The sequence below is a fragment of the Sparus aurata genome, chromosome 1 (genome assembly GCF_900880675.1).
Source record: "Sparus aurata chromosome 1, fSpaAur1.1, whole genome shotgun sequence".
Lineage (NCBI taxonomy): Eukaryota > Metazoa > Chordata > Actinopteri > Spariformes > Sparidae > Sparus > Sparus aurata.
In genome coordinates this window covers 9,845,790-9,860,249 of record NC_044187.1, presented here as the reverse complement: position 1 = coordinate 9,860,249, position 14,460 = coordinate 9,845,790, and the positions used below count along the sequence as shown (strand labels likewise).

The following is a 14,460-nucleotide window of genomic DNA, read 5'->3' as shown; positions in this document are numbered from 1 at the left end:
GAGCGAATAAGGAGACTTACAGTGCTACTTAAATGAAACATGTCCATCTTATTACTGGCCTCATTTACTATATTAATGTATTCAGGTTTCATCCATGAAGACTGTGCCTACTGTAGTCCCCACTGTTCAGCTCTTGCTCCAACAATGTAGTGTACCTATTTTTAGCTGAATCAGATCAAACAAGGTCATGATGCAGACGTAAGACCAATGCAGTTAGAAAAGATTGCTTAGCCATCGTTTGTGTGTGTGTGTGTCTGTGTGTGTGTCTGTGTGTCCTCAATCTTTCCCTTTTCAAGTAGACTTGTATTATTGCTGAAATAACATTAAGATCCATTATGTCTTACGTTATGTCCATCACAGTCATCTAAAATGTCTGTGTGTGCGCATGCATGAGCTTTTGTTCATGGGTGTAATACAGAGCAATAAAGTGAATATGAAACTAAAAAGGGTAGATGAGTGGGTGTTTGGGAAAAGACAGAAGGCTTACTGGGACTAAATTTCACTTTGCTCACTGACTGAAACAAAACACTCACTGATGTATCGCTGATAGCTATGAAGATAAACATGAGCAAAGCACTAATAAACAGTAAACACAAAGGCTGGTGGGAATACAAGAGTGAATAAATTAACTGGATTTTCAGTGGATACGACTTTATGTGCTTAAACCTTCAGAGAGAAATCTTGGAGCCGAAATCCCAGAGAACGAAGAGAATGTTGACTCTGATTTCTCCTGACAGTTTCCTGTCCTGCTTGCCCTCGGGGTGTGTGTATGTGTGTGTGCGTGTGTGCATGCACGCTTGTGTGCGCGCTTGTTGCCGTCACTGGCTCCTCTGGTCGATGTTCGGAACATATGTCTGCTGTCTCCATGGTAACGTGATACATCAGAACCGCACTTGAGTCCACCTGAGGTCATGAATATTCCTCAACCGGAATATGGTCTCTGAAGCTCTGCGAGGAGTCTCTGCAGTTCACACATCAATTTTGTCTTCATATTTGAGCTCGTCACTTAACCCCGTCAGTCTCTTCATTTCATCCCAACATTGAGATTGAAATTTAGAAAAAAGATCCAGTTTTGTTCGGGCTTGGTGATTATATACGATATATATGTCTATATCATCATCGTGATACGAGGCGGTATATTGTCTGAGATTTTGGATGTTGTAATATCATGATGTGGTTTCAGTGTTAAAGCTGCAGTACAGTAAAGTGATGTCATTTTCTGAACTTACCAGACTCTTTAACTTGTTATAATACTTACCCCTTTAATCATTAATTCAACATTACAGATGATTATCATAAATCTCAATGTGTGAATGTTTTGTGAAAGTACCAATAGTCGTCTCTACAGTATTGTTGCAGTATCAATATTGAGCTACTGTTACAAATATCATGGTGATTTTGGTGCTCTATCCTAGGGCTGGGCAATATGGCCTTAAGTCAATATCACGATATATTGAGCAACTCACCTCGATAACGATAAATTATCGTTATCGAGGTGAGTTGGCCCCCCCGCGCCTAAAAAAAAAGAAGAAAAAATGTGTATTTACAGAAATGCCACTTTAAAGGACTGTAAAGCTAGTAGTTAATTTTTATATTATTTATTTAGTAGTAACAACTGATAAGCACACGATTGAACAGCCGAAAAGCACAGATTACTTGAAATGACAACAACTGAACAAGTGCAAAAGTATAGAATAACTTAAATTTCCTTAAAACACAAAGTATTAAAAATACAGTCTCTTATAAACAAATTCTAAATATGGATATTACAAATTGAATTGAATCACATGGTTGTACTGCAGGTGGTGGAGGAGGTTGAATGTGTTATCTTGACTTGTCGCAACAGTCTTTTGGCACAGTTTACATTTGACATTTTTTTGATCGACATCGTCCTTGCTGAACCCAAAATGACGTCGGTTATTGTCGTAAATTTCGGTGTCTGTAAATTTTCGTTTTATCGCCCAGGCCTACTATATCCTAACATTTATTAACTGCTTTCAAGGACATTACAAAATATTGAGATATATATTGTGTATCAAGAAGCGGTTTAAAATGATTATTATTTGCACTTTTCATCAAACCATACCTGGATTTTGTTTAATGTTTACATAGTTGTTATATATACCTAGGTATAAGACATTTTTGTGATACACAAACATAAAAGTTCAGCTTAGCAATTCCAACAAGCTGCATTACACATCAGCCAAAAACGGCATCTCTAACGGTAAATATATGCGGATAACAAACTGAGTATCACTGCAAATTCACAGTTCATTTGGAAAAACCTCGCCTGTTGCTGAGCTTCCAGCAGCTAAATCTTGTTTACCAGCCCAGTTTGTTTTGTTTGACTCCTATCTAAAATGCATGCTGCGTTTTGTATTGGGTTCTGGCTGAAATTCGCACCGCATATGAATACCCCCCCCTTTTTTTTTTCCTCTCTTGGAATACACTGTTAGGAATATTAATGGTGAAAAATCCAGTCCAGTGCACAGGTTTCTGCTATAATCGTCCCAGCTTTGTTAAATACTACACAGAGGTCAGCGCACTGTCATTCTCTCAACTCTAACTGGCTGATTAATGACCTGTCAATCACACATTGAGGGTGACTCCCAGGGCTGAGCAGTGTTGCATATTTTTGTGATTCACAATTGTTCAACATTTGAACCAGGAAAAGAATATTATAAAGTCAACAACCAACAGGGGAATCTCTTCTTGATGGCATTTCTGTGAGCTTAGCCCACTGCCACAGTTAGACTCCATTTGAGTTATAAATGCAGTATTTTTGACTTTCCTCTCGCTTTGAAAGGCTCCGTAAATTAAGTTGAGGCAAGGATGAGTCAAATCCAAAATAAACAAAACAACAAAGAGTTGAGAGTTCTTTGAACATCTAACACATGTTAAGTTTTAAGGGTCTTATATTGACAACTGTGACTAATTCCATGTTTTATTTATTTATGCTAGTGAGCTTCAGGTTGATGAGTTCGTTGGGTTAATGGTGTTTATCATACCCCTCACAGAATAGTTTTTCTGTTAGATGTATGTAGTCATTAGTTATTTATTGCTCACAACATGAACAACGCTTTAAAAACAGTAAACAAAAAGCTGATTAGAATATAAATATGGATAGGATTGATGCTGATTTAATTATTTTTGGTGGGAGCTGTACCCCATCTCTCTCTCTCTCTCTCTCTCTCTTTCTCTTTCTCCCTCTCTATCATCTCACTGACATCCTCCTCCCGACTGCAGAAAAATGCCAAAATCTGCATTTAAATTGAAAGCTATTCATCTGCATATTTTTGATTATTCAATTAATTTGCCTCCTGTTTTTTTCACCCCCACCAATCATCAGCTATGCCATACAGTGGAATTGTTTATTGTTGATGATGAAGCTGCTGTTGGTGGGAAAGGGGTGTATTTGTCAGTACCGTATATGTGTGCGGCGCAAAGGTGCAAATGAGAATTGAATGAAAAGTGAATTGAAGAGACATCCATTCTGTAGAGGGAGGAGAGGACAAGACAGAGGGCGAGGTGGGGAAGAAAAGTCCCCTCATTAGCGGCCGAGAGCGGAGACAGAGGTCAGCTGATCTGTGAACAGCATGCCATCACCTCAATATAGAGCCATCTGTCACAGCCTCACGTGCACACACAGTCTGAGGACTCTATTTAACAGTAAATACTGACAGTAAGTAGTATGTCATGACTGTAAGGACGGTAAAGCTTTCTTTAAGAATTTTATATGGACTTAAACAGCTCTGAGAATTGTGATATACTGAAAATTGTAGGTGAGTGGTTATTGGTCATTAACTTTCAGCTTGTCTTGCCGATTACAGTTACACGTAGTAGAAACCGCCCATCAAATGGAAATGAGAATGCAGAGAGCTTTTCAAAGTACAAATAAACCACAAAAACATTTGTTGTCTGGGGACCTCAAAGTGGCAAAACAAGAATATAATTAAACCATGCTTTAAAAAGGAAAACAGCTGCTCCTTTTTAAAGTAGAGTTTATGTTGGAGGAGATGTCATGTTTGCTGTGAGTGATGCGAGTTTTTTTTTTTTTTTAATTTGCAACACAATGATCCAAATTACTACAACATGTAATACATTGGAATTAGCACAATAAAGGTTTGTGCAATTTATTAGACTGTCGTGATTAATTAGGTTGCATTTAATTAGCTTTGGTTACATTTACATGAAACGGTTACGTTGTTGCAATCTAAACTATGAATAAATGGGATCAGTTGACTCATGTAAGACTTGGAAAACAAAAAAAGAAGGAAAACCTTTTTTTTTTTTGCCCGTTCAATGTATACAATTACAACCACAATTTAGCTGAATCGCTTCAAATCACAATTAAAAGTGTATTTAAGAAACAATGAGTCAAACACCACGACGGTCAAGGTGGTATCCCCTGGTAACCCAACTCTTGTCCCTGCGCCTATTCAAATACTTCCAATCAATATGCCACAAATGACGTGCAAACCAAAAAAGACATGCTTTTTAACGTAAGATGGTTCTCAGTAAAGTGAAAAAACATCTGCCATGGCCAAACAGTCCTCTTTTTAATTTGATAAAGCCTAATCCAATATATATAAATAAAAAATTCCACTAGATCACCTTTGTATTTGGATCAGCATCAAATTGGATTCACTCATTGATACCAGACATCTAAATACACCTGTTTTATTTTTCATCAAGATCAATGCATTATGGTAAATTTACAAAAATTGCAAAAACAATCCTATCAAGCAAAGTTAAAGAAAGTGAGAAAAACATTTCTGGATCCGCACCGAAAGTGTATTTCACATCAACCAAATAACAAAAAATAAAGAACATGGGCAAAAACATAACCTGTGAAACATACTGTGGTGGTAAAGTGCATTTTAAGTTAGCAACAAGTGGAGTTGCCTCTCATCTTTGTGTTGGCAGTAAAACAAAGGCCTCAGTCGTTGGTCTCATGTGTTTCGGTCTAACTGTCTAAGGTGGGAGGGTGCGCACCTTCACTCTCACCCTGTCTGCTTTGGGAGAGAATCATGATTGTCATTCAGGCAGCATGCAGCTCCCTGGTTGGATGAGGTCACCATAAAGCCCCGCCCTGCATCTCAAGCCAAGAAGTATCGATTTCCTTTAATTGGATAGACAAATGAAAAGAGGGGATGAATGGGATAGCACTGCTCCTCTCCATTGTTGAGGTGTGTCCTCCTTCGGTTTTGTGTGCAAGTTGATCTTGTTAGGTTCTTACCGCTCATCTCAGGGAAACAAAAGTTTTATTCCATCCGTCTGTTTGGTGGGATGAGGTTGATGACATGCTGTAGAAGGAACCTGTAGTATTGATATTTACCTAAACCTCACATTGCAGTTTTTTCTGCATCTCCATCCCTTTGCAGGTGAGAGAAATCCAGTTGTTTTCAAATATAAACAGAACGTGTTGGTTTCATAAAGGTCAGATATTGTCTAAAACACTTTTTGGTGAAGTGTGAATATGCAAATAAGCACTGATAAGGTCAGTATTTGAATAAAACTGATTTAAAGTAATGCCTCTCCTGACCTTTTTATTAACTTTTGAATTTGTTCCCTGCATAAGGAAGGAGAAACAAGTGTTGCTGAATGTGTTTCACTGTGAGGCACTTCAAAAAAATTGCTTCTTTTAAACAAACACTTTTTTTGCTTGAAAACATTCTGTTAGAATTTAGTCAAAAACCATTAATTAGTCCGTCTGGCCTAATGGTGAGAACAAACATGACTCAAACACACATCTTGCATCAGAGTACACACTGTGTACTCTGATGCAAGATGTTTTACCATATGTGAATAGAATCACATAATATTGGTGCTTCATTCAAGTACTTCATTAAGCAGATGGGCTGTTATAGGTGCAGCTAAATTTGCTGTCATTTATGCAACCAGGTAGGGTCCTTCTGTGAAACATTTACCAGAACAAGCATGCTTATTTCATGAATTCACTCATAAATCAATTATGCACTGATATTTGTAGAACAAACTGTCAGTCATTTGACGATCACTTTAATCTTTCTTCCCCACAGCAACAGGATGTGTTGCAGCACACTCAGCTTTGATTTGAACTGGCAATAGACAAGCTTTCTCACACAACATATCATTATGAAGTAAAGTGTTGATGACACAATGTACTGACTGTAAATTAAAGACACCGCTGGCATTTGGATTGGTTCCCTGTAAACTTTGCTTTAACTCTGCTATTTTGTATGCCAGCGGGCACAGAATCTCTTGGGGAAATTAAGGCTGACTGGAGATCCAGTCAGGCTGGCAGCCTTTCATGTCTCCATTAAAGACTTAATGAAGGAATAAACCCGTGTTTGTCCTGTGTTGTTGGTAGTTACCAATCTGAGGAGAACAAAAAGAAAGCCAGTTGTCTTTGCAACAATAATAGCGCTTGGAAATGCTTGGAAGGGGAAAGTTATCTGTTTCCACATGAAGACAGAATACCCAAACCCAAGTCAAACACAGAAAGGAAACACTGGTTTAAAAAAAGAGAAGCAATTGGCTTTTGCAATTTTCTGGCTTTCTGTGTTTGGTCCTGTTCTAACAAGTGACTGTCCATTATGCTGCTATGGTAGAGGAAGCAGTAGGAAGCATTAGTTCTTTCAAACATCCCTGGAATGACATTCACTTTTGGTGTAAACTTTTCAATTACGATAGGAAACTACCTGGCTGCAGCAGGTAGAGAGGGAAGGAGGATCCAATAAAAAGGTGAATTACAGCATCATTAAACAGACCTCCTTTGAAAACCCTATCATCTACACACCGTTAATCAGAGTGTTGAGGTGGAATTTTCCTTCAGCGCAGGAAGTGCAACCAAGTATTCTCATCTTATAAACTTATAAACTAGCTGAATAGAAGCTTTCCCATAAGGAGATACTTCCCCGAGTCACAACCTTCACTGTGTGGGATGTTTGTGCGAAGGCTTTGCACATCAAGTGTCACCAAGTTATGGAGTTGTTAAGCTTTCCTTGTGTGCACTGGTGTATTGTCTACTGCTCCCTTTCACATGATGAAGACTTGCCTCGGTGAAAATGTGCAAACAACTACCCTTGCTTTATTTTTTAACACTTAATGGGTGTAAGTGGTCGGTCAGTCAGTCGACTCACCACTCTCATCGTTTCTGGAACGTCTCAAGAACTCTTTGATAGCTCATATAATTAACAGAAGCTGAGTCCCAATCATTTTGACACTTCCCTGGTGTGTGTGTGTGTGTGTGTGTGTGTGTGTGTGTCCGTGTGTCCGTCCAATAACTTGATCACATACTTCACTGATACAAAACCAACGACATTCCCATCAGCCTCAGCTGTACTTTGTCTGTTTAGAGCTAATTAGTAATCGTTGGTGTCACCGTCTTAGGGAATATTGTCATAGCTTTATCAGAGTGAGCTCGTTAGCATGCTGACGCTAGCAATCTGCTCAAGCCACCGCTGTGCCAAAATGAAGTCTGTCATGGCTGCTAGAATGCCTGTAGACTCTGAGTCTGTAAAGAAATAGAGAAATCAGGGCTCAACGTTTTTTCCCTTACCTGGTCAGGCAAGTGGGTGAAAAGCGTTTGCACAAATTCAGTTTTTAGGTGCCCCAGAACAAATTTGTTTTTTCTATTAGCAACATCAGGACCTAACCACAGGCCGCAAGCAGGCAGGGCAGGCGTGCTTTGGCCCCGCACCAGAGAGGGTCCATCTCGGGCGTGGTGTATCTCAAGTCGGCATGATTAAACTGGTAATGGTAAAGAAAATCAGTGCGGCACAGCAAAAAGGTTCAGTGGAAAATGGGTTCTTTTTCTTGTGTCTACTACCTTGGGTTTACACTAACATCCCCCTTCAGACCTAAACCACTGCCACTTCAGTTTTGCGGCCGTAACCTTTTTTAATCTTTGTAAATCGCTCAGCCACCTGTGTATCTGTGCGTGTCTGCAAACCCGATTTGGAGACGCTGGTGTTTCTCCAGCGTATGAAGCGGTTATCTCAGTTTTCCTCTCCAACTGGCTGTGGGAGGCCTCACAGTCCTTGGCTCCCATAGCCCTCAATCAACTCGTCCACTGTGTCTCTCTCTCTCTCTCACACACACACGCACGCACGCACGCACACACACACACACACACACACACACACACACACACACACACACACACACACACACACACACACACACACACACACACACACAAGGCTGTTCTGAGGACAAACTTGGGCAGAAGGTGTTTCAGACATTGGGATCTCCATGGTAACTGCTCGCTTTTTTTTTTCTTTTTTCTTTGATGTATGTGTTTCATGTTCCCAGAACCCCAGCAGTTTCTCAAGCCGTGTGCACACACGTGTTTGTGTGTGCGCTTGTGATGAGCGTAGCAGCCTGAGGATATGGCACGGCTTTCAGACAGGCATGCAGGGAAAGAAAACACCGGGGACCGTCAGGGAAATAAAGCCTCAGAGTGAGGCACTTAGATGGAGCGGCGGACAGTCGTCATGAGAAAGCCGGTGCGATTAGAAAAGCCTCACTGCGATGTCCAGGCCTGTGCAATAAAGATTGATTTAGAATGAAATAAAGACCACATAGAAGGAGTAATGCTCGAGGAGGGGACCGAAACTGTGCCGTTGTGAGGTGTCCTTCATAGCAAATGATTTACAAACGCTTGTCTGTTAAATGTCAACAAGATTTTTCCTGCGGCCATAACTGAAGTATCTGCTTAAACTGGTTGTCCGTGTTTTTACACTTTTTCCATTTAAGTAATGTGCTATGTTGAGAAAGTCCCTCCTTGAGTCAAAGTAGTCAAAACTTAGGGAGCAGAATGTCTGAGATGTTTTGAATTATAGGATTTGTAATCTCTGTCATTTCTCCCTTTTTAAAGAAAACCTTTCACATCATGTCAGCCTCATTTGAGATTTTTCACCACCTCACCATGTATTCATCCATCAGACCAAGAGGAAGGAACTTCTTTTATACCAAAGAATTCTTTGTTGGGCAACTTTTTGATAATGACCCAATTAATGACAGGAGAGCACATTTAAATAGCACTGTGTCCGGGTGTCACGGTGGCCTCGTAGTCTAAGACGCTTACCACGTAACCGCAACAAATCCAGCCGGAGACCTTTGTTGCATATCATCCCCCAATTTCCTGTCTACAGCCGCTTGACTGTATACTGTCCAAAAAAGGCCCATTGATAATGCCACAAGGTTAAAAAGACTTATTAGATAATAGGATGAAACAGAACAGACTCCCTTCGCATATACAAGAAAAAAAAAACAAAATCATGTAAAGGACTTTTTCTTTATAATTTGAAAGCGGTGGCATTGCCCACATCTGAATAAATGTCATCTTCTCTTGTTCTTTTGAAGCTGGAACGAAAAGGCACCATCAGAAATCTGTGTTTTGGTCTTGAATTCAGAAATAACTTGATTTTGTGTAAGGTAAAGAACTGCTGTTGCAATAAACTTTGTAAACTGTAGGAACCGTGATCAGTTTCTAGGATGATAAAATTACTACATAGAACGTTCTCCTTGGGGAAAAAAGTGGATTCAGAATTACTCTGAAAGAAGACTCCGTTAAGGCAGAAGGAATCGACTGTGCGGTTGTGTCACAGAAATCTTACCAGATGAACCAGATTAAGCCTTTAAGCGAAGATGAGCAGGAAGCTTTCACCGCTCAGAATTCAATTAACCCTGAATCTTCTCTCAGCTTGTCTCCGTCAGCGTGGTGGACTGTAGGCTAATGTCGGTTGCGTCTTTGGGACATTTAGCTAAAGAACGACACTGAAACGGCAAGTCATTCTGCCTGTGTCTCTGGAGCGCTCTCCATACTGCTTTTAGCCTCGGTTTAGCACTGTGCAGTCAGCTTGCAAATGTCATTAGTTCAGTTATCCTCTCCTCTCTCTCTCCCATTAGAGATTTGTGGCTGTTGACACAAAAGTGAACAGCTGAGTTCACCTCATCCTGTTGTGTGTGAGGAAGCACACTAATTGGTTTATCAAGTAGGATTTACTTCAACTACCCTCCTTTCCGATGTCCTATTAATACAGCCAGTTCAGTTTTCAAATGGTAATGCTGAGCTTAACTGTATGATAATGACCTCCTTAACATATAGGTAAGAAATATCGTTTGGTGGCCTGTTGCTATAACTCCTGGGAGAGAGCGAGGAAGAAAGTGTGAGTCGTGTCAGATCTTCGTCAGCAGCAGTGGTTGTTACCTTGCCTCACCATTGCCATTTTGAAAATACGAATCTTTTATAGCCGCACATCATACAAGTCATATTACCTCATCACCATGCATCCTGCAAAAAGAAGTGTGAAAAATGGTATTAAAAAGTACTTGTATATGCTAGCCAGATCAAGATCTTCAAGACAGCAGGCGGTGGTGCTCGTGCCATGTTTCTACCAATACCAGCGGATCATATTCTGTCATGTGTTTCGGGCAGATCTGTGTCTCCTGCACACAGGACGTTTCTCAGACGTCTCCGTATCTTCCCAGCACGTCATGGGACTGCGCTCCCCGCTACCTTCCTCCCCTCCCCGCAATGCTTTAATTACTTTATCCCTCGTTTCTCTCCTCATCCCTTTCTCCTTCACTCCATCGCCCCGAGCTGCTCCTCATTCCTTTTAATTAATCCACACAGATTTAGACACCTTCACCCTGCTGTGAATGCGTACACACACACACACACAGAACACACACACACACACAGAACACACACTCGCATACTCACTTGACAATCCCCTCTAGACAATAACAACTTTAAGTGAGCTTGCCTCACTTTGAAAGTTTTTCTCTGGAGAGGGATGTAGTGAAAAGCCCAGGTCTTATTGTTTGCTATTGTCTTTTGATACCCGTGTGTGCTCGTGTCTCCGTGTGCAGGGCGCGAGCGGAAGCATGCAGCTCATGGAGACCGAGTTCTCCAAAACTCTGGGAGAGATGGTGGCCCTTCATCTGCATCACCAGAAGAGCATCCCGGCGTTCCTCTCCGCCGTGACCCTCGACCTCTTCAGCCGGCAGACCACCGTCTGAAGTCACCCGACGCCGTTTCCGACGCGAGGATGAAGAATTTCAGTTGGTTTTGGTTTTAATTTCCCCGTGTTTTTGGCTCTCTCCCTCGCTTTCTTTCTGTCTCATCCGATATTCACAAAGTGTTAAAAAATGTGACGGTATTCTCTCAAAAGCTCTGACATATGAATCGGGCCGTCAGCGCTGTGTTGTGGAGGATGAACACCTTGTTTGATGGAATACCTCCAACTGGCATTCAGACAGCTATGAAAGCTTCTTGGTATCCCCATTTGTACACTGAATATTTCATCAATGACACTTTGAAAGATACATTTTTTTTTCCTTAACACAACAAAGTTGTCATCATAACAACACAACAAGACGCTCAGAGTTGGAGCTTTTTTTGTCTTTTGTTTGTTTGTTTTTTTTATAGTGGGATTTTGAAAGAGACTTCCCGCCGAGTTTAATACACACTGCGTGAAGCAAAGTAAGCGTTTGTGTGGGTCTCTGGATCTGCAGCAGACGCGACTTGCGTGGTCTTTACCAAGTCTTTGACTCTTTTTATATGCCGTCTTTTGTGGCCTTTCTCTAGGGGCCTTTTAAAAGGTTTCACCCAAATAAAAGGTTGCACCCAAATGTTTTGTGGTAACAAATAATCCAAACCAGCGCAAAGATGGTGTTAAAGAATTCATTTGAATACAAGTTTTATTTTCCCCCTCCTTTAACTGTGATGTATTGGAATTTGAGGTTGGTTTTCATCAGTGCATCCACATGATTTTATTATTCCGATTAATGATTATGTGCGTCAATTCAACATGAAATGAACACTTGTTTCTCTCCAGACATTCCTATTAGGAGAGAAGATACAGAGATGAGAGCCGACCTTGCCTCCCTCTCGACACGTTCAGAATTGGCTCTTTGGTTTGACTGTAGAGAAGAAAAAAAAAAATCAATATTTGATCTGTAATAACCTCGCTAAATTCAAAATACACAGTTCGTAAGCACAGCGTGCATTACGATGTGCTCGAATGGAGAGAGTTCAAGAGCAATTTGTCTGTCACCTGGATCTGTTGCATGCCCTGTTGACCTCAGTAAGCTTGTCTCTTGTTTTTTCTTCATTAGCGCATAAAAGAGAAAACTGAACGAATAACCGTGACACCAAAACATTTAAGTAAGTAGTTAAATATGTGGAGTCAACACAGTTAGAAGACTCGTCGGTGTAGGTACAGATGTTTCTAGCATTTGCAGTAAGTTTAAGGATATTATTACCTGGCTTACATTTTAATCGGTTTGAACCAAGGTGTTAGTTCTCATTAGCCTGAGCCATTTTAATAACAGGTTCAGCTTTATCACAGAAAACCTGTTTTTATGACGGGGTTTTACACATTAGACGCATTCTTTCCTCTCCTCACCTGCCACATTCATATTGGTAATGGTGTGTCGTAAAGTAGAGATTAGACTGAGAGAACACACACACACACACACAGATCACAGGGATGCTTTAATGTTTGTCATGAAGTCTTTGGATGTGAATTTGATCAACTATGAATTTTTCCTATTATTAATTTAGTTAATGATTGCGCCTTCGTGTGCGTGTGTGTGCGTGTGTGTGTGGCGCGCACACGCTCCGACACGAGATGAGAAATGTCTCGGTGGCGATAAAGAGAAATGAGAGAAACAAACACGGGGTGAAGAGGAAGCAAGGGAGCAATCCAATAAAAGTGAGAAACAAAAGGAAGTGAACTGAGAATAAAGGCACTTATCACAGCGACGGTGTGAGATCTCCAGCTGGTGCAGCCATATGTCTCGTGAGGAAAAACATATTCTCCTGTACAGCACATGCCACATACTGTCCTTGTTTTTCTCTTCTTCTTTTTTTTTTCCACGCCCTTGCTCATTTTCACGACACAGCACATCTTCTGCACACCCCACGGCTTTCAGCTAGAGGTGATATTTTAGAGGGTTTCATATTAGATGTGCAGTACGCACGGCGCTCGAGCGCACAACACTGTCCTGCAGCCGCGTGTGATGTATCGTGCCTTTTATCATGAATGCATCTGATGAAATGACTGTATTTTCTTGCCGTTTGACTTGCTGAAATGTAATCAATAAAGCATATGTGGGACTGACTATTGGAGATTGTACTTTACTTGACGGAACATAAATTCGGCAGCAACGTACAAGTGTTATAACTCACCCACTGAACGTCCGGCCGGAGCAAGATCAGCGGCTGTGAGAAACCGGAGGATTCAGTAACTATTCTCACCGCCCCGTTGTCGCGTGGCCCCGTGACCCCGGGTGCTGTGTCGTCAGGTGAAACTCCCTGGTAGGTTCTCCAAAGGCTGTTAGTTCAAGGCTAGAGGCCAGGCTAAGTGTGAGTCACAGGCCGCTGTGAAACAGTGTCTTCACAAAAGGGCAAAATCAACAGGGACTGCTGGAAGGAGTTCTGTGATTTTCCTTTATCCTGGTTGAAAAAGAGAGTTAGTGGGAGGGGAGGTGCAGAAAAGCCCTACACCTGTTGTGCGTATTCTCTACTTTCTCTGTCACATTCCACAGACACAGTAGTTAAACTGTAGTGAAATGCTGCTATAGTGTCTACATGACTGTCCACAGGTCGTTTTCAGGTCTATTTTGCTAAACGTGATAAATGTAGGTGAGACTGAGGACCTCTAAACGGCAGCTGTGCGGCTGTGCTAACCTGTTAAAATAGGCACTGAAATGTAAAGCAACACTTTCGGCACTGCACATGCAGCATGTGTGTTCAGCCTGTCAGTGTTGCGACTCTGATACCGTCTTGTCACTTGACTCTGCCGACCTCCTGGTCCATCCAAAGACGGGCAAAGAGGTGAAGCAGAGGCAGTCCGAACGAAGCCCGGTGCTGACAGCGAGACAGCTAGTGGCTCGCTGTCACTCGAAGCGGTCGTGCCCTTAATTGAGCATTACTTTAAGCATTGATATGATTTATATGATTTAAACAGGGTTCGTACGGGTGCTTGAAGTCCTTGAAAGTGCTTGAATTTCAATGTTGTGTTTTCAAGGTCTGAAAAGTGCTTGGATTTTAGTTTAAGTGCTTGAAAGTGCTTGACATTATAACTCTGTGTCTTTCACAAAATTAGGATCAGACTGGATAATTAATATCAGAATATCAGAATTTTAGATGTTTACAGCATAATACAATGTACATAATTGTGATAAAAAGTGAAGAATAAATCATGAGTGTATGTGTATTCCTGTAGATACGTACTTTACTCCAGCAATAAGGTGCTGGAAAATCTTGAAAATGACCCTTAAAAGTGCTTGAAAAGAGCTTGGATTTGACCTTTAAAAATGTGTATGAACCCTGTTTAAAGGATTAAATCCACCTTCCATAAAGGAATCACAAACAAGGAAATGATCTTTAGAGACCACACACTGTTACATCAGGCTGTAAACATGTTTTCTGTTATAGAGTTGTGCTTTTTAAGACGAGGA

At 41.0% G+C, this 14,460-nt stretch overlaps 1 protein-coding gene across 1 annotated transcript in view; it reads left to right on the top strand.

The window, feature by feature from the left end:
• mad1l1 (mitotic arrest deficient 1 like 1) overlaps positions 1-13,119 on the top strand; it is a 58,998-nt gene extending 45,879 nt beyond the window's left edge. Inside the window, exon 18 of the mRNA XM_030422521.1 lies at positions 10,864-13,119. Within this exon, the coding sequence (XP_030278381.1) occupies positions 10,864-11,013 (150 nt within the window). The 3' untranslated portion in view covers positions 11,014-13,119. The remainder of the gene's footprint in view (positions 1-10,863) is intronic.
• Positions 13,120-14,460: the final 1,341 nt, after the last annotated feature.